This window comes from Ipomoea triloba, chromosome 7 (assembly GCF_003576645.1).
Source record: "Ipomoea triloba cultivar NCNSP0323 chromosome 7, ASM357664v1".
NCBI lineage: Eukaryota > Viridiplantae > Streptophyta > Magnoliopsida > Solanales > Convolvulaceae > Ipomoea > Ipomoea triloba.
Genome location: NC_044922.1, coordinates 3,888,508 through 3,907,955, shown reverse-complemented (window position 1 = coordinate 3,907,955; position 19,448 = coordinate 3,888,508). Strand labels below are relative to the sequence as shown.

Here is a 19,448-nt window from a genome sequence, read left to right as displayed (position 1 = left end):
TATGAAAATACTGATGTTAAAGAAATTCCAAACTTTCATCATAGTGGAAGTTGGATTCTACAAGCGCGATATGAGTTGAATCTATACTAGTTTGGCAAAGGTGAGGATATATATTACATGTTGTATGCAAAGGAAAAAAATATTGATGTAATACAATAAATATAATTGACACATTATATACATTTTGTAATATATAAAATCTTAAATTGCAATAATTTCACAACTTATGGCAATTTGTTGGGCAGATGTTTAGAGACCCGAGTTCAATATCATGTCATCGAAATGTGACGCAGACTGTTACGCAAGTATAAGGAAATAAAGTTTACACATTCGCTACTAACTATAACTTTTGGTGTACTGATAAATGTTTAATCCGACAATATACTTCGCTGGGTAACATACGATTTTTCCTTGTTCGAATTGAGGTAGAAATTTCATGTAAAAGAATCACTAACTAAGAAAAATAATAATAAATATTTGTCTTCCATGTATTAAAATATGTAGGTCACATCCTAACCAATAAATAAACTAATATAATATATTAAAGTATTTGTTTAACTTAAAATAAAAGATTAAGTAGTTAGTCAATTCATATTTTATTTTATTTGTATATTTATTCCGAGAATCGCCCGCAGCAAATATACAGTAATAATACAACTGATGAAAATTCTCTAATACAAGTCCCTAAAAAGACAATAGAGCAAATAAAATACATATTTTAAAAAAAAAAACATTTCATCGTACTTTAGTACTTCATATGGAAATTAAAATATAAAACAAACACAAACAACAAAATTATTATATGCGGATTTAATTTAATTTGCAATAAATTAAATTAAGAACTCTTGTTCTTAGCATACGCCTGAAGAGCGTCGCCGGTGAGCTTGCCGTACCGGAACTCGTCCATTATTTCGACGCCCATGTCGACGTAGAAGTCGTAGGATTTCTTGTTCCACACCGCCACGATCCCCTCGACGGACGAGAATCCCTTGTCGGCGGCATTGGCGGCGACGGTGGAGAACATCAGCCGCCCCATCCCCAATTTCCGGTAGCTAGCCCGGAAATAGAGGCTCTCGAAGAAGATCCCGGGCTTGTCGTAGAAGCAGGAGTAGTTGGGGAAGAAGAAGGCGTAGCCGGCGATGTAGGCCTCGTGGTCGGCGACGTTGGACCGGAAGGCGGCGCACTCGTCGTCGGCCACCGGGGCTTTGAGGTCGAACGCCTTGACGATCGGCTCGAACCCCGACTCGTCAGGGGTCGGGGCGGGGAACTCGGTGGCCGAGACCTCGACGAGGAGGATGGTCGGGGAGTAGAACGGAGGGTTAGGGTTTGATTTGAACAGCATGTTGCACAAGGAGTCCTCGCTCACTTTATAGAGGTGCGTCAAACTATGGTACTCGTGGATCTGGTAAAACAGCTTGTAAATATGGCTCACGTCGGATTCTTTTGCCAACCTAAGCCTGGCATAGATTTTATCACTAATGTTTAGTTTCTCAGTAGTAGCACCAGTATCAATAGCAACCGGTGGAGCCATTAGTGATAGAGGTGGTGGTGGTGTTGAATGTATATGTAGTGATATGGAGATATGGAGAGAGAGAAAAGGTAGCAAAAGATGATGATTCAAAGAACTTCAAAGGGTTTGCTATTTATAGAAGAGAGAATTAGCCACCTACCAATAGAAGTAGCCAAGTCAAATATATATTATGCATGGGTTTTTAACTTTTGATCAATAAGCTAGCTAGGAGAAGAAAAGTGGATTAGGCATCTATCATTGGTAATATAATGCTGAATTTTCAATTTCTTGGTGGCTTATCTGATCTAATATGAAACCTCCAAACAGTGTCTTAGCTTAGATGGAGTTGGTGGAGACAATTTTTAAGATTTAAAAAAAAAAAAAAAAAACTTTTCTTAGTGGACCTACATGATCAAATCGGACTTATCCTCTTTGGTGCATCTTCCTTGTACACTTTGGCCGTCGTCCTTTCATTCTTCTCTCTACTCAATTGCAGGCTAAATTTTAATTTGGATATATACTTTTTTTTTTTTAACTAGTTGCTTTTGCCATTTAACTATGAAAAATTGAAAATCATGCTTGTATCACTAGGGTTAGGGTTTTTTAGTCTATATCTTAGTTGAGTTGGTTGATGATGAGCTAGGAGGATAGATCTCAGGGTTAATGACTGAAATGGGACGAAAAATAGGGGAGTGAATAAAAATAGAACGATTTTAAAAGATGGACGAAAATGAAAAAAAAAAAAAAAGCATTTGAGACTTGTGTTTCTGACCTCAAACACAATTTCTAAATGCTCTTTTCCTAATTTTTGTCCAGCTTTTAAAATCATCATATTTTTGTCTATTCTCTCTTTTTCTTTTTGTCTCATTTCAGGCATTAAGCCTAGATCTCACGATCATAAGGTTTGGATGGATTTGATTTTGGCATAAACACGGGAGGAAATATAATCAAATTCGATCAAAAGTTTGGATGAGAACTTTGATGCATGAAAATTTTTAAAGTGAGCATTTTTCGGTTTCAGAAATGTTTCTTTTCAAAAAAAATTATGAAAACTCCATATAATGTAATATTTACAAATACATATGTTTTACATTTTTACGTTTCATATCTTGCATTTTCATTATGATCTCGATTCTTGTACTACTTAGGTTGAGGAAAATATCAAAGGGATATTTAATTAATTAGCTAGTGATATAGACTTAGGTTGAGGAAAATGGGAAAGGGTATTTAGTTACTGATATATACAGAAATGATCATGTGACAAAAAGGTGAAATCATTCACTTTAGGTGTCTCACACCTTGACTCGATAAGATTATAGAAGCATAAATTAATCATGGAAATTCGATCAAACAAAGACCAGTCGTTGGTTTCTTGTAACAAATTTCATCGATGTGACTTTTTGAACTGTCCATGCAGACAGGATGACATTGATCTAAGTGGAGGGATATGATGAGCAAAGAAAAATTCAAAGGAAACGTGTTTATAATTTGTTTGTTTAATTTTTTTTTTTTGAAAAGCCAGTTAATTGTCAACTTGAGATTTTCATAATGGGCAATAATGCCATATCAGACGAGGATGCTGGCTCCTGGCTTTGACGTTGTTGAGCACTCGTTCCATTTTTTATTTGTCTCCTGACAATGTCCCGTCGTGTCATACATATATGTTTTTTGTTTACAAGAATGATTAGTTCTGGGAATGACTATGTCAAATTAAACTACATACAAAAATGATAAAAGTATTCCTTCTTTGTCGATTTATCGCATCTTTACAGAGTTTTACTAATAGTATAATTTGTTGGAATTTGATTTACCTGCCTTGTGTGATTTGTTGACTATTACATAATAGCGGAGTTGATGCACACCCCCTTAAGTAGTGGCTTGGAGTTTCTCTCGTCACCCACGGAGGGGTTTTTTTTTTTTTTTTTACAAGTTTCCTCAGGTAAGGTATAGTGGATACTGGGTAGGATCGAACCTCAAGGACACTCCCTCGATCATGGGTTTCTTGAGACGTACTTCTGGTTAAGTTAGAAGAAATACAGATCATCTCATCCACGCCCCCACAAAGTTAGTTTCTTTTTTATTTATACATTTATATTCTTTTTTCTTTTCTTACAAAGCAAGAAACTGAAAGAAAGAGTGGCCTCAAGGCCAAGTCTAATAATGTTTTAAAATCTAATTAAGAAGTTGAATAACTCCAATCCCTACAGACATTTTAATATGTCCTGGAGGTTGAGAATGCCCCATATATGCATCTCCAAAATAGTTGTTCCAAGGTTGCTTTCAACTCTCCTGCAAAGTTTATTAGGTATATATATTGCACCACTAATTTAATATAATTTAATTACTCGCTAACTTTTCATAGTGGATATGATTATGCAACTTCATATCACACTTCCTCAATCCTTACCTAATTAATAGATTATTAGGGTTTGAGATAGATATAAAAAAAAATTGATGAATTTGGGTGCATTTGGAAGAATGAAATGGTCTATTACTTGCTCCTATCATCCTTCTTAGACATCAGCGTCATATTTTGATGGCAAGATACTGTACTCAGCCCTCGACATTTTTAACCAACAATCTATTTCGAGTATCTACCCGTCTTAATTGGACATAGCCTTATAAGTCAACTTAATTGCTTTATAAAGGACATTTTAGGTGCATTTCCAATGAGTGTTGTGCCAAAGGGAATGTATATATGTACTATACGTGGTATTTAAACGTGCACAAGTCAAAAATATCTGCAAAGTTTTGTACTATATATACTGTTTAATTTCTTTCCCCCATTTACATACAATTTGATCCATTTGGTAATAAAGAGGATTATGCACAAGACAGAAGAAATTAAGAGGCAAGATGCAATTAACCTAGCTAGCTTATTCTTGCAAATTATATTGCTAATCATGCATGAAACAAGCTAAGAAAATACAATAGTTAGTCACATGACATTTCATATTCATATTTTTATTCAATTTTTAAATAAATCTACATGTTCATAAAACCACTACACTATTGTAGATTCATTAAGTAATTGTTGTAAGTTTATATAGCCACTATTGTAGGTTCATAAAATAACAACTGCAAGTTCATAAAGTCATTGTTGTGGGTTCATAAAGTTACCATTAAAATTCAATAAAGTCACTAGTATAGGTTCTCATTATGTTACGACTGCATGTTCATAAATTCATTACTACAAGTTCATTAAGTATTACTGCTACAAGTTCATCACACAATTATTAAAATATCATATTGAAAATATATCAATAAAAGTGTCTTTTAAAAGATTTTAACAGGAAATTTTAACGATATTTTTTTTATATATTAATTTTATTTATTCAAAAAGAAAAATAGAATAATATATTAAGTTATGGTTGATTAATTGGTGTCATTTTATAAACCTGCAATTTTATGTTTATGAACTTGTAATAATATTTTTATGAATTTGGATTCATAATATCACATGAATTGTGACCAATGATATAATTTGTCAAAAAATATTATTCATGTTTCTCTTCCTATATTCAAAATTCACAGCCCAATAAATAACCCAATCTCCATCTTGATTCAATTCTCAATACTCTACAAAAGCCTTACAACACAAAGCCCAAACCTGTCAAGTGAAAAACCCTATGGGGCTATGGGCTATGACTCAACATTTTTATTAGGGATGGCAATGGGTCGGGTGTGGGTCGGGGAGGGCTACATCCATCACCCGACTCACTTTTTATTTTCTCCACCCACTCCCACCCTCAACCCACATCAGGTTGACTTTTTTAGAATCCATCTCCACCCCACCGGGTGCAGGTGCCCACCACGGGTACCCACCACTTATCAATTTATTATTTTTTTCAAAAACTAATATCAAAATTACTTACGCATAATTAAACAACAAAATTCATTAGTTATACTAAAATATAAAATAATAGAAATATTATAATATAATAACTAAACTGTTAATTTTTAAAAATAAATTTAGTAGTTTAGATATAAAATAGTAAAAAGTTACCCAAAGTTATTGAAACTTTTATAATTAGCTATATACTAGTACTATTTATTTTACTATTATATATATGTATGCACACATGGTGGGTCGGGTGGGGTGCTAGGCGGGTTTTGTACATAAAACCCGAATCCCGACCCACTGCGGATTTACATTTTTAAGACCCACCCCCAACCCATCACCCACTATCACAAAAAAAAACCCGATCCATGCGGGGTGGATTCGGGTAGATATCCACGGGGCGGATTGAAATTGTCATCCCTAATTTAATTTTTATAATCGTATACATTTAATTTAGAGGGTAAAGTAGTAAATAAACATCTAACTTTAATATAAAGCCACAAATTAAATTGCAGAAAACCCCAAACCCTTCCTAAACCCTTGTACCAGGCATCTTCATATCTTCTCCATTTCTTCTTTCATGGCGGAACTACGTGAGAAAATCATCTATTCTATCCGCGCTTCCGAGCTCCGTCTCCTCCGTTGCACTCTACCCTCCGATCATTCCCCGTCCTCTCCGGAGCCGCCGACTGGTTCTCCGTTCGCGCACTTGCACCGCCTGCTCGATCAAGTCATCGAGTTGATTGAGTCCGGGCAGTATATCCAGGCGCTCTCTTCTCCAGCCGTGCTTTCCGTCTTCTCCACCTCTCAATTTCACCCTCAATTCGTAGATTCCGGCGAGTCTGCCCACCAATTCTACTCCGAGTTCGTGCCCGGATGTGTAGCTTCATTCTTCAACGACACTAATGGGGATGGAAATTTGGAAGATTTGAGCTTGGTGAACGGCTTTAAGGCTCTTGTGGTTATTTCCATTGCGGTTGCCTCTTTCCTTGCATTCGTTCAATGCAACACTACTGGGTTAGCAACAGTTTCAATACTACTGCTGAAATTGAATTCATTTTTTTTCCTGTAATTAGTTTATGGCTGGTAAGTTACTTAGTTACGTGTTCATTGGTTCAGCCCAATAGAGAAGTTTCCACCGATGCCTTTAGTTGCCTTGGCTACTTGTGATGGAGAGAGCAGTGACAGTGGAAGGTGGCTGGAATGGGAAACATGGGCACAAAAGGAGTTAATGTCAGTAGGTTCGGATTTACGTGCTAAATTTTCTAATGTTCAGGTAATAATTGGCTGACATTGGTTGCTTCCTTAATGCATATGATGATGTTGCCATTAGTAATAATATCCTGTTTACATTACACAATTATGGAAAGATTAGATTTTTTTTAAAAAGGAGATGGTATTCCAGTCTTTCTATTAGTCTCATTATGCAATCAATGACCATAATCAATAAAGAGTAGATTAGAGAGGGGAGACACTATTGTGCCTTCTTGATTTTCATCTGGATAAGCATCTTTCATTTCCTTCTCAAATATTCTGTGATTTTCATCATAAATTTGTGCTGGAACATGCCCTTTTATTCTCTTCTTTGTGTCTTTCTTTTTCTGTAGTATATAATTTTGGCAAAGATCTTGCTCATGAGCACAAAAGATCTTTTATTAGAAGGTAACGTGTCTTCCTCGATGAAAAGTATCTCGTGGTGGTTGGCTAGGTTGCTTCTCTTTCAGCAGAAATTGTTAGATGATCGTTCTTCTACACTGTTTGATCTACTACAAGTTTACACTATTGAAAGCTTAAATCAGTTTGGTACATCAGAGAAAGCTAGAGATTATTGGAATTCTGAGATCTCTAGTGAAGATGCCTTGACAATTGTATCAGCTCTTCACTTAGAGGCTGGAATCATGGAACTCACCTATGGGCGGACTGATTCTTCCAAGTGAGTTGTTTTAGTTAGATGCTTTGACTATCATATTGATACTTTGTTCAGAAATGGAGTTTTATAAGGTACTTGCCTATTATTATTTCTAAGGATGCATATCTGTTTTGAGCCAGAGTGATTTATCTCAGGTTATCCTTTATTGTGCTTATTATTTCTAGTAATGGAGATTTCTTCTTCCATGTAAAATGGGAAAATTTCAAACTCTCCTTATATAGAGAAGTAAGCTCAACTGGTAGTTTTTGGTTCTCTGTTTATTTTACAGTTTGCTTCTTTTACCAAACTGATTGCTGTGAGTACTAATAGAACTTGTATTCCAGAGTGCATTTTGAATCAGCAGCAGCAGCATCCAGACTTAGTTTTTCTTTGAGTGGGGCCATGGGCTTTCGAACTGTACATCAGGTATATAGTTATCAAATAAGACTGAACTTTCTGTGCTATGCTTTGATGTCACAAAACAGTAGGAATGATAAACATAAACTATCAGCAAGGAACAAAATGTTGTAGAACTAGAACAATAGGCTTAATATGTGGTTATGAAGCAGTGCTATAGATTTCTGCATCAGAAGGAAAACATTAGAACTGGGAAATTTTACTTTAAAGAACTAAAACAGGTAAAATACGCCTTTTACAGTGGAAGATGCCAACTTTATATTGGATGCCTGAACTAAATTTGCTACTCCCACCCATACCCAATCTAATCCTTGATCCACTAGTTTTAGTTCAGAAGAAACTATCCAAAAAGTAACATAATAGCTGCCTGGAAAAAGTGATGATAACAATCTTGGTAACTATGGGAAGGAAACAAAAGAGACATCCTAATTTGAGTAGAATTACTGTTGTGGTATGGCATTGAAAACTGTTTATGGTACATGACTCTAGCTTGCTTGCTCTTCATTACCTCAGATGAGTCTTGAATACAGGTTGAACCAAAGGCCCAACTGGTTCTCGTTGGTTGCACAAAAGATGGTGAGAAGGTTGCTCAACAAGGCCATGAGTTGCAGAGTGATGCTTCTATCACTGGTGAAGATGTTCAGCCTCCACATCTACGTGAAATGTCTGAAGCATCTGATATACTATTGGCGCCAAGGTTCTTGGAAGATGCCAAAACTTCTGAAGCCAACTGCAGTATTGCCACTACCGAATTAAAGTCGGTGCAGCAAGCAGTAGTTTTGGCACAATGTCATTTTATAGAGAGAAGTGCTCGGAGTGATGAATTACAAAGTAAGCTGTGTGATCACAATCTATCTGTCTCTCAATTGATGATAGTAGAAGAAACAAAGGAATGCTACTCTGTTCATTATAAGACGTTTTCTTATGCTCACATTTTTTTTAGAGTGGGAGATGGCTCCATATATAGAGGCAATTGATTCCCAGCACTCATCACCCTTCATGGTATGTGATAGAAGTGATATAATAATAATAATAATAATAATAATTATTATTATTATTATTATTATTATTATTATTTTAAAATTCTTGCAATTCAACCTCTCAAATGAGACTTCTGATTTTGCTCTTTTGACTTCTTTAACATCAGAATTTTTGTATCCCACAAAGGAACGCTTCCTTCTCTCTTTGATTGTCTGTTCATGCTAATTGATTTGAATAAGTAGATTTATTCTTTTATGGTGGAATTGAAATTCATTCTTCACTCAGATACAATATCTCTGTGACATATTACGCATCCATTGGGAATCAACTCGTAGTCGTACAAAGCAGCGTTCATTGCTGATGATGGATAAACTGGTATGGCTGCTACATTAATTGCATGCTGTCAGTCGATTGCATTTCATTGAACTCTTCTCATTTTATTATGGTTACCATTAATTAAATCAATGCCATTTTCCTTTCTACTTGTTCATTTATCATAGTTGTAGCATTACCTATTATGCACTTAATAAATAGCATCCTGCCTTGATTATCTTCTGGCATCATGTGTAAAATTAGTAAAACGAAACTAGAAAAATGTTTGGAAAATTTAGAAAGATAAAAAACAAAAATTTCAAAAAATGGATTTGTGATAGTTTAATGGAGGAAAGTAGGATGGTGTTTATGGAGGAACCACTAATTATTGTACGACAGTATTTATGGATGAATCCTGTAAATAATGGCACATCAGAGGTGATTTCTGTAAGAGCTCTATTGCACTGAGTCACTGACATTGTTTTTATATTTTCTTCTTTAATTGATATCTTATCCTCTTCTATACCTCATGTCCTCATCTAATAAATAGAAATTATTCTTTAGTGTTACCAAGAGTTGGCTAATGAAGGATAAGTAAAAGGAGAGTACAAAATGGCACGTAGAATATTTGCAGCATTAAGTTACTAGCTTAAATGCCTCATGTTATCCCTGGTTTCTATGACAAGGTTAATTTCTTTGGTTACCTCTATATCATTTTGAGAATTTTATTTTTTCCCGAGTGGTTCAGGTCCAGAGTGTATGTGATCCCTCACCTGGAGTTTTGCAGAGGATGTTTTTTTGCTTTGAAGTTAATATTCCTACAATCCCTGCATTGCGCAAGTACGTTTGCTGTCTTTGTTTATATTACTTCTAATTGAACAGTATCATGATTTTTCTCAAATATTGTTGTTGGTTCTCATAAGTGTGTGTTTTTTGCATCATTTCCTTTCCATCTTACCCATAAAATATAATTGTCCATTATGTTGCATCTCTATGCATTTTTCTTTATGGTATTGACAGTGCGTTTGGTTCTTGTTCAGGGAGTATGGTGATCTACTAGTAAGTTGTGGCTTGATTGGAGAAGCTGTCAAAATATATGAAGATCTAGAGCTTTGGGATAATTTAATTCATTGTTACAGGTACAATCTAAACTTAAATAATATATTTTTGCATGCATAATTTTGATTTTACTAGGAAGTGGAGGTTCTATCTGAAAACATCATGTGCTTCTGGTAGGCTAATGGAGAAGAAAGCAGCAGCCGTAGATCTCATTAAGGCACGATTATCTGAGAGGCCTTCTGACCCAAGGTTATGGTATGTTGAAGTATACTGTCTTTTTCTCTAAATTTTCTTTCCTTATGTTAAGCTGCACTTTCCAGGCTCATTCCGTGAATATGAAGTACTTTAGGGTATGATTATTTGCTTTCTTTCATTATGCTGTTAATTTGGTGCATTGTTTACATCTATATACAATAAGACATATATTTGCCATCAATTTTATAAGGATTCAGTTGCAATTGGCATCTATATAATATGCATATCTGTATTTTATTATTGATGGGCAATGAAGGCCCAATGAATTGGGCCTGGGTTTGGAGTGTGAGCTGTGCCAATTGAGTTAGGCTAATGGTTGGTCGGTCATCCAACATCAGTTACCTGGGAGCAGTTGAGGGACGAAAATGGGTTGATCAAATGGGAAGCATAGTGCTTTCCATATTGGATGTGCAGGGGCAGTGCATCAAGTAAGGAGGGTTGGAAGCATGGGTAGTTAAAAATTAAAATGGACTTGTGCAGTGGGGGCTTGGGATTGTGGGAACGCTTTTAACATAGAGGTATAAATTCTTTTGAAAGAGGATGGAACAGGGGTTTAGTAATTTTTAGTCTCTTAATATGTTGCTTGTTATTTTGAGCAATCTTTGTAATCTATTACCAAATTAATTGTGTAATAAAAAGTCAGAAGGGCTTCATGCCCAGCACTTAAATTAAGCTTGCTAATCTTAACATTTCCATTATGCATGCTGTATATACAACATTACATACTTAATACCCAGTTTGTCTTGCGCTTGGGAAGGAAAAATCCATCAATTATGTTGAATTTTATGGATCATCTTAATTCTTACGTGAACCATTTATAATTGCATTTAGTGATGATATTTTCTAAACCTCTTGACATTGGTATTCTTTCTAGGTGTTCATTAGGTGATGTTACAAATAGTGATTCATGTTATGAGAAAGCCCAAGAAGTTTCTGGCAACAAGTCTGCTCGAGCACTGGTGACCTGAATACCTTGGCTTTTCTTTTCTACTCTTTCCTTCGGTGTTTTCCTCAACTCTGCTATAAGTATTTTGAATAATAAAAGAAATTTTTTTACAACAGCGGTCTCTTGCTCGTAGTGCATACAATAGGGGTGACTATGAGAAGTCAAAAGCTCTATGGTACACAATATTATGCTTCTGTTTTCTTCTTAAGGTGATAGCACTACTGCATGTCTTCAAACTTCATGACAATTTCTTTTGGCCTTAGGGAGTCTGCAATGAGAATGAACTCTATGTATCCAGATGGATGGTTTGCATTAGGTGCTGCTGCATTAAAGGTCTCTGCTAAATTTTGGACTTTGTTCACTGGCAACTATTTCTCTCCCAACCTATATATTTGAATCATCTGACATGCAGATTTTCAGCATCTGATATTGGAAGAGTCATCAAGTACTAATTTTTTTTCCTCTCGTGTCTATTAGAGGTTGTTTATACAGTTTCTTTTACTTTCTAAAATCATATAGGCCAGGGATGTGGACAAAGCCCTTGATGGATTTACACGTGCTGTTCAGCTTGACCCTGAAAATGGAGAGGCTTGGAATAATATTGCTTGTTTGTATGTTTTTTCCTCCTTTTCTTTTGAATCTTTTAGAAGCAATATCTACAACCTGTTTATCAATTAATTTTTTTTTTCTTTTGGAATTTCAATCATACTTCTCATTGACTTAATTCTGTTCCAGTCCAGTTTCAGAATTTATTTGTATTTTGCCTAAGAGATAAAGTATTCAGTTTTTGTTATTATTTTAAAAAAATATAAAATAAAATTGTGCAGGCATATGATTAAGAAGAGAAACAAGGAGGCTTTTATTGCATTTAAGGAAGCATTGAAGTTGAAGTGATTACTTATCCTTTACACCCATCTTTTCTGCTTTTTCCCATGGTTCACTTATATGTCTGAATTTATTTGGAGTCTTATTTTTTCCACTTTACAACATTTTGCAGGCGAGACAGCTGGCAGATGTGGGAAAATTTTAGCCATGTTGCTGCAGATATTGGCAACGCCAACCAGGTAATTTTGTACTTCATGCTGGCCTCTAAACTTGTTTGGTGTATACTGCTCTAACAAAATGTTTCTCCGTGCCTTTATATTTTTATTTCTTTGTTCTTTATTTTGAAATGAGAAGGAGAAACCATATAAAAGTGAAGCAATGAGTTTCTTTGCTTGAAGGACATTTTGGCTACTTAGTGTTTTCCCTTAGAGGTATGATCATGAAGGAGTCATTTCAAGTTACTCCAATGTATTCCTCCCTGATCAATTCCGAACATGAAACTTGCTTTACATTGTTTAATTAAACAAGAATACCAGTCAGACCTATACGATCATTGCATCTGAGTGACCAGACAGGCCACTGTGTGCTTCAGTATCTGAGTAATATATGCCATTGTATAGAAATATATTGCTTAATGATACGAAATAATATGGAAAAAGGTGGCCATATCTCTTAGTACCTGACTACCTGTATAAGGAGTGTGTAGTAGCATCCTGATGAGTAGTACCTATGTGCATCGGAATCTGACCTCTTAACTCTTTTGAATGATATCTATCTTATAAACACTGAAACACAGTCTGCTATGTGGCTTTTACTTGTGATTATGCTGTTATCTATTACTCCGTACTAATTTATTTCGAGATGTGTGAAATAAAGCATTGATCTCAGAATCTTCATGCAGGCATTGGAGGCTGTACAAAAGGTGTTGGATATAACTAAGAAAAAGAGAATTGATAATGAATTGTTAGAGAAGGTGATGCAGGATCTTGAAATGCGTGTGTTAACTACCCATTCTGTGTCTCTTGCATCTTGCAACATCACTAACTCTGCTGATGCCATCTCCGATGTGAACCATGCTGACAAAATAGTGGGTTCAGAAGCAAATTTGGCTTGTGAACGGGAAACTGAGCACTTAATTCAGTTGCTTGGCAAAATCTTACGGCAGGTAAATTGAATCTGGTTCTGTACTACTGTTCATTCCTGATAAACGAAACAGATGCAATTTCTTTCTTGTTATAAGCAAAATGGTTCAAGTGCTTTCTCAAAAGCACACACAATGTAGAGACATACCCCTGCCGTAAAGGAGTGGCATGACAAATCCTAATGTAATAAAAAAACATTATGAACAGTAAATATGACAATCTTTTCTCATCCGCCGGTGCATCATGCCTGTATCTATTTGAATTGTCACCTAGAAATTGGTAAATCTGCCAAAAACATTCCTGGTTCTTTCTGTAAATGATTTTAAAAGATCTTGTTTCTTTGATCTAGATAGTACAAAGCGGTGGAAGTGCAGAGACGTGGGGGTTGTATGCTAGGTGGCACAAACTCAAAGGAGATCTGACTATGTGTTCTGAGGCCCTTCTGAAGCAAGTCAGATCATACCAGGTATTACTTAAGCTCTGTTTTTATAATTCAATCATTACAAGTAAACTCCTGAGAGAATTTCTTAGAGCTGATATATTTTAATCAATTAATCTTCCAACATCCGAACCCTAAATGTCCACATAAATTTACCAAGAAATGGACACATATATGAATGTGAAGCTTAGTTTCAAATAATGAATTTGTTCCTTTACTTATTTTAATGTCAGACTGAAGGGTCTTCACCTTGCTTGTTCTGTCTAGATATTGTCTATTGAAGCATTGCTCTTTTAGTGCCCACTTGAATCATTTATGTGCTCACTTTCTCTTCGCCTACTCAGGGATCCGATTTATGGAAGGACAAAGACCGCTTTGTCAAGTTTGCAAATGCTTCACTGGAACTTTGCAGGGTGTACAAGGAACTTGCTTGCCGCAATGCTAGTCGTAGAGAGTTGTTTGCAGCTGAGATGCACTTGAAGAACACTATTAAGCAGGCAAGTTCTTTATTTTCAAACATCGGGATGTTCAACTTTTTCCATTATTAGAGTTATCAGGGTGTATCATATGTTTATATAACCCCTAATGTGACATTAGAACGTTATATATGTGTGTTCTCGTTTAGTTTGCAAAACCATCAGGTTCCTTAGGTAATATGAGATTTTCGGGAATCTCATTCCCTCTAAAACTTTAGGAAGTGTAAAATTCTTGAGGTTCTGCAATATAATATGAACTGAACACCCAGAGTTATTATCTACGGAGTAGTATTTATCCATCCCCCTTATAAAATCGGTGATTAATTTACGAGTTATTGTCATTTTTCGGAAACTCAGGCGGAGGTGTTTTCAGACAGCAAAGAATATGAAGACCTTCAAGCCTGCCTTGATGAGGTGCAAAAGGCTCTGCAAACTTAGTGCTTCTGCACCAGAAGACTGAAATCTTGAAGTTAATTTCATTTTACAGTGGAAACTGGAAAGGCAACCTCTTATATCATATATTTTCAAGGACAGTTTTATTTATTAATTTTAAAAAGTTTTCCTGACTAGTTGTGTAATGTAGGTAGACCTGGAATTCTATGTTGTATTGTTAGTTATTACCATTAAATAGGATTTGGATGGCCAGGGATGATAGGAACTGTTGTACGATGTATAATATTCATTTGAGTTACATAAAAGTTTTGTTTTTCTCAAGTAAAATAGTTTGATGAATATTGGGGTACATTAAAAGTTACTATAATATTCATTTGAGTTAATTACATAAAAGTTTAGTACATTAAATATTCATTATTTGAAGGTTCATCTTCTGAAAGTTCATTTTCAGGTATACAATCTAAAAATGAACCTTCAGTATATTACAAATGAACATTTTTTGAAAGATACATTTATTTGTGGTTCATAGTGTAATGTAGATCATGGTCCATAATATAATTCGTACTTCAATAATCGGGCATTAATTTGTAAATAGGAATAGAAATATAAGATTTTAAAAAAATTAAAAAAGGTTAAGAAGAAGAAAAAAAAAAAAAAAACTGCAAACACAAACAAAAGGAATTATGGATCCTATATTATGACTACATACACACTTGGAAATTTGACTTTGTATATGTTAAATTAGCATTTGATGCATATTTCATATTCACATTAGTGGAGAGTTTAGCAATATCCTCTTTGTTTTAGAGATATCAATTCACGATTATATATATCACATGTGAATCGTATAATTGAGATTCAGTCATAATATTAAGTCAACTTTTTAAAAATATCAGTTGTTGCAATGATAACATACTTTCATCAATATTATTCATCTATGTATAGTGTTGGACAATGCACTTTTAAAGTTGGAGAACACTATCAAAACATTACTGTATTTTTTTTTCTCTTCTTGCTTTGGAATCGTTCGATCTGACAAGATAGACAATTGAGATTAATTTTAATTTTTTTAAATAGACAAGTTTTCATATAAGTCTAATCATCATATACTACGTAAATGATACTAAAATAATACTTTTTTGTTAAAAATACAAAATAATAACATTTGTTTATCTAGGTTGATCAACAATGAAAAATAAAAAGAAAAAAAAAATATTGATCAACCCATATGAACCACGTGATTATTCACTTTTAAAAATAAAAATAAAAAATTACAGTAGATGAGTCATCGTTCTCAGTCTTCTCACCTATAAACTGGAAAAATCCAAAGGCAGACGAAGCAGCCACGTGGATCCATTACATCCCACTATCAAAAAGCCATTTCTGTTGTTATATTTCTTCTTCCCCTAATTTCCTCGTTTCCGTTAACCCTCCGCCATACCAGAGTGACGTCACCAATGGCTTTCTCTGCGGTTTTCTCAGCGCCCATGACCTTTGGTTTCATTAATACTGCCAAGCTCAACCCGAGCTCCAACCTACCTCCTTCCATGGCGTTTCTTTCTTCAAAATCGTCGTTTTCCCATATTGGCCTTTCTCTCCCATCCTCCAACTTCTCCGCGCCCCTTCTCAACTCCAAACTCTCCGCCAAGATATACTCCCGAGCTGCCACCGACAAGTCTATTCATGATTTCACTGTCAAGGTGTTCTATCAACTCTTCATATTTATCTTCAGTATTAGCTCTTATTCAGTATTAAATTGGATTTTTTTGAAGTTAGGGTTGGAAATTAGCATCTTTGTCTGTTTCCAACTGGAGATTTGAATTTTATTATTACTGTTATTATTTGGAATACTCCTCCGTGTTTAATTCGGTTAGAGTTAATTCATTTCATAATGTTAAATTTTATTATTAGTATATAAAATTTATATATTTAGAATACTATTAAAAAAAAAAATCAAATTTAGTACTAAAAAAATAAACATAGAAGGAAGAGTTAAGATTTGAAAATGAAGAATAAACATGACAGGTAAAATGAAGAAAAAGTTCGGTTTTAAACCTGACATGTAAAATGGGGAAGAGAGAGTAAATGTTAAAAAGTTTATGCTTGAAAGGAAGAAAATTTCCTTTTTAGGACCTCTCTTGAAAATTGATGTTTTGTTTATTTCTTCTTCTTGCTTTATGTCATATTGTGTTAGCCTATTAAATTGAGGGAGTAATATTATACATAGAATGCCAGTTGGTGACTCACTCTTACATTTTTTTATTGTTCAATGCAGGACATTGATGGGAAAGATGTTTCACTCAGTAAATTTAAGGGAAAGGTTCTGTTGATTGTTAATGTTGCTTCCAAATGGTACATTCTCCTTTGTCTTATATGAATGATGTAGTGGAGAAACATTGCCGTTTTCCATGATCATTAAATATCAAATATGATCTTTCTTTGGTGTGACCCTAGCCAAGTTGGTCAGGTTGTTACCTTTGGCTTGGTAACCACGATGTTACAAGTTTTTGACTCCCGGTCGAGCGGCTTATTGGCCTTCTCGGTTTGAGTTGGTCAGCTATGGGCAACCTAGGCTGGTTTACCTCTTGTGGTCCTTTGTTGCCTAGGGTTACAAGTCGAGGTTTACCCCGTGCACACCCCCTCTGGTAGTGGCTGCGGGTTTTCCTCGTCATTCAAAAAAAGAAAAGATCTTTCTTACTGAATTTTGGCATTGAGTCGTGGTTGCTGATCTGACTGGAGTTTTTATTTTTGGATTCAGTGGTTTGACAACATCTAACTATTCAGAACTCTCTCACATATATGAAAAGTACAAAACCCAAGGTTAGCTAGTTCTGGTGTCGGTGGAACTTTCCGATTGATCTGACATATGATAATACTTGTTCAAATCGATTTCTTGCAGGATTTGAAATTCTTGCTTTTCCATGTAATCAGTTTGGAGGGCAAGAGCCAGGATCCAATGAGCAAATCAAGCAGTTTGCTTGCACACGATTTAAAGCTGAATTTCCAATTTTTGACAAGGTTTGTTGTATTGAGATTTCCCGATATGCTATTTTAATAGAATGCTGAATGGTATAGATTAAGAAATTCATCACAACAGGTTGATGTGAATGGGCCAAACACAGCCCCGGTTTACCAATTCCTAAAATCAAATGCTGGAGGGTTCTTGGGTGATCTGATCAAATGGAACTTTGAGAAGTTTCTTGTGGACAAGAATGGAAAAGTTGTAGAACGATATCAGCCAACAACTTCTCCTTTTCAAATAGAGGTATGAGGTATCCATTTACTCATAAATAACTTAGTAACTTTCTGCTATGTGTTGGCTTATTTAACCACTCTAGAGTTCATAGTTTAAATCAACTACTTATCAACTTGTGCAAGGAATAGCAATAGTTGATTTTTCTCAAACACTATTTCAAGTTAATTAAATGTTAGTAAGTATGCTTTAATTTGATGTGTGTTGATTAGTCTCTTCACAATCTGGTTAGTTTCTCTAATCTCCTGATAAGGATTCTTTACTGTTTGGATTGAATCCTGTTCCCTAGACATTACTGCACAATGAGATCCCTAACTTGATTGCCAAGGTTGATTCTCTGGGGCTCCCGTGCGTCTGGTTAAATCTTTAATTCCTATTGATAGTAGTCCCCATGAGAGCCACAACCGTGAAAATTTGAAGCCCTAACCCCCTTGAAAGATAAGAGGTGTTTCCATGCCTAGACATTGGCTATTCTAGGCCTCGGGTGCTACACGTGTTCCCTGCCCGGTCTTGGATAGGAAACAAGAAACAGAACCCCGAAAAGAGTAAAAAAAAAAACCATGATGTATTAACGAACACTGTTCATAAGTGGCATAGTCACATTGGGTGGAAAGGGATGGTAAAGAAAGGCATTGCATGACATTTTCAGCCAGTAATTACACTCGTTGAAGTGATCTCCCATAGTTTTGTTTCTTTTCTTGTTTTCAATTCTTGGTTTTGCTTAGCAATATGGGTTTCTTCAGTCTTCACGCCATCTTGATTCCATTAGTTTTTTCATGCTAAATGGTCTTAGTCTTTTACATGCTGTTCTGGTGTCTGTTAGAGCCCATGATTTGAGAGTATTGTTTTTGGTTCTATTGAGTCCCTTGTTCCACTCCTGAATATATGGAATCTGGAATCATTCTTAACTGAGGCAACGAGGCTCCTAGATGTCAATTATCAGTCTTGCCCTATATTTCATAACGGAGTGTTTGGTTTAAATTATACTACGTATCACATAACGTTATGAATGTGAATATTGTAATGTTATATGCCCTTGTTTGGTTCATGGGAATGTTAGGGTCCCAAACTTTGTTTTTAGTTCATTTTTTTGTGACATTCATGGGAATAGGTTTTCTTAGGTTATGTGAAATTCCCACGAATATTGCATCATCTCAACATAATCCATGAACCAAAAACCCGTAAAATGTCTCAACATGCCTGATACCATAAACACTAGACTAAATTCTCTTGCCATGTCAATGTGCCCCCTCCCCCCTCCTGGTTTCCTTTGACTCCAACCTTTCAATTTTATTTTAGTGTATGCTAAATTTATTTGCTTTCATCTTCCACAGAAGGATATTCAGAAGCTCTTGGCTGCATGAACTGTGTTACGTTGAAGCTCTGTACATAGATACCGAGAAACAAAGATGAAGAGAAGCAGCATTAGAATCAACTCTACCAAGTTCGATTATATTTACTGGAGAAGGAAAAGTTTCTGAAAGGAAAACTGCAGGCATGAACATTCATGTATTCATAGAGCCTTGTAGTAGAGAGTAGCAAAATAATTTGCCAACAAAAAGATATGCAGCTGGGCAGCTTTTGTGCTTTCTATAACATATTTTTCCTTGATTAACTTATTGGGGTATGGTCAATGGTGAAGTTTTTAAAAAGTTTCTTGTGGTCTCTCCATGTTAAATACGAAGAAAAC

The 19,448-nt window shown here is 35.3% G+C and overlaps 3 protein-coding genes across 3 annotated transcripts; 2 read left to right on the top strand and 1 right to left on the bottom strand.

Annotated features, from left to right (window-relative positions):
• Nucleotides 1-580: 580 nt before the first annotated feature.
• On the bottom strand, nucleotides 581-1,603 carry LOC116024905 (tyramine N-feruloyltransferase 4/11-like). Its single transcript, XM_031265942.1, has one exon. It carries the CDS (start codon nucleotides 1,529-1,531, stop codon nucleotides 836-838), a length of 696 nt encoding a protein of 231 aa, XP_031121802.1. The 5' UTR covers nucleotides 1,532-1,603; the 3' UTR covers nucleotides 581-835.
• Nucleotides 1,604-5,888: 4,285 nt separating this feature from the next.
• On the top strand, nucleotides 5,889-14,844 carry LOC116026113 (tetratricopeptide repeat protein 27 homolog). Its single transcript, XM_031267563.1, has 20 exons — nucleotides 5,889-6,368; nucleotides 6,471-6,627; nucleotides 6,959-7,284; nucleotides 7,605-7,686; nucleotides 8,208-8,508; nucleotides 8,621-8,679; nucleotides 8,944-9,033; nucleotides 9,719-9,810; nucleotides 10,011-10,109; nucleotides 10,207-10,284; nucleotides 11,159-11,243; nucleotides 11,347-11,405; nucleotides 11,494-11,563; nucleotides 11,750-11,841; nucleotides 12,058-12,120; nucleotides 12,228-12,294; nucleotides 12,957-13,220; nucleotides 13,547-13,663; nucleotides 13,981-14,133; nucleotides 14,470-14,844. The coding sequence occupies exons 1-20, from the start codon at nucleotides 5,932-5,934 to the stop codon at nucleotides 14,548-14,550; spliced, it is 2,772 nt and encodes a 923-aa protein (XP_031123423.1). The 5' UTR covers nucleotides 5,889-5,931; the 3' UTR covers nucleotides 14,551-14,844.
• A 1,065-nt stretch (nucleotides 14,845-15,909) lies between these two features.
• On the top strand, nucleotides 15,910-19,392 carry LOC116025252 (probable phospholipid hydroperoxide glutathione peroxidase). Its single transcript, XM_031266419.1, has 6 exons — nucleotides 15,910-16,205; nucleotides 16,781-16,857; nucleotides 17,264-17,325; nucleotides 17,405-17,523; nucleotides 17,603-17,770; nucleotides 19,093-19,392. Exons 1-6 carry the CDS (start codon nucleotides 15,963-15,965, stop codon nucleotides 19,120-19,122), a joined length of 699 nt encoding a protein of 232 aa, XP_031122279.1. The 5' UTR covers nucleotides 15,910-15,962; the 3' UTR covers nucleotides 19,123-19,392.
• The last annotated feature ends 56 nt before the right edge of the window (nucleotides 19,393-19,448 follow it).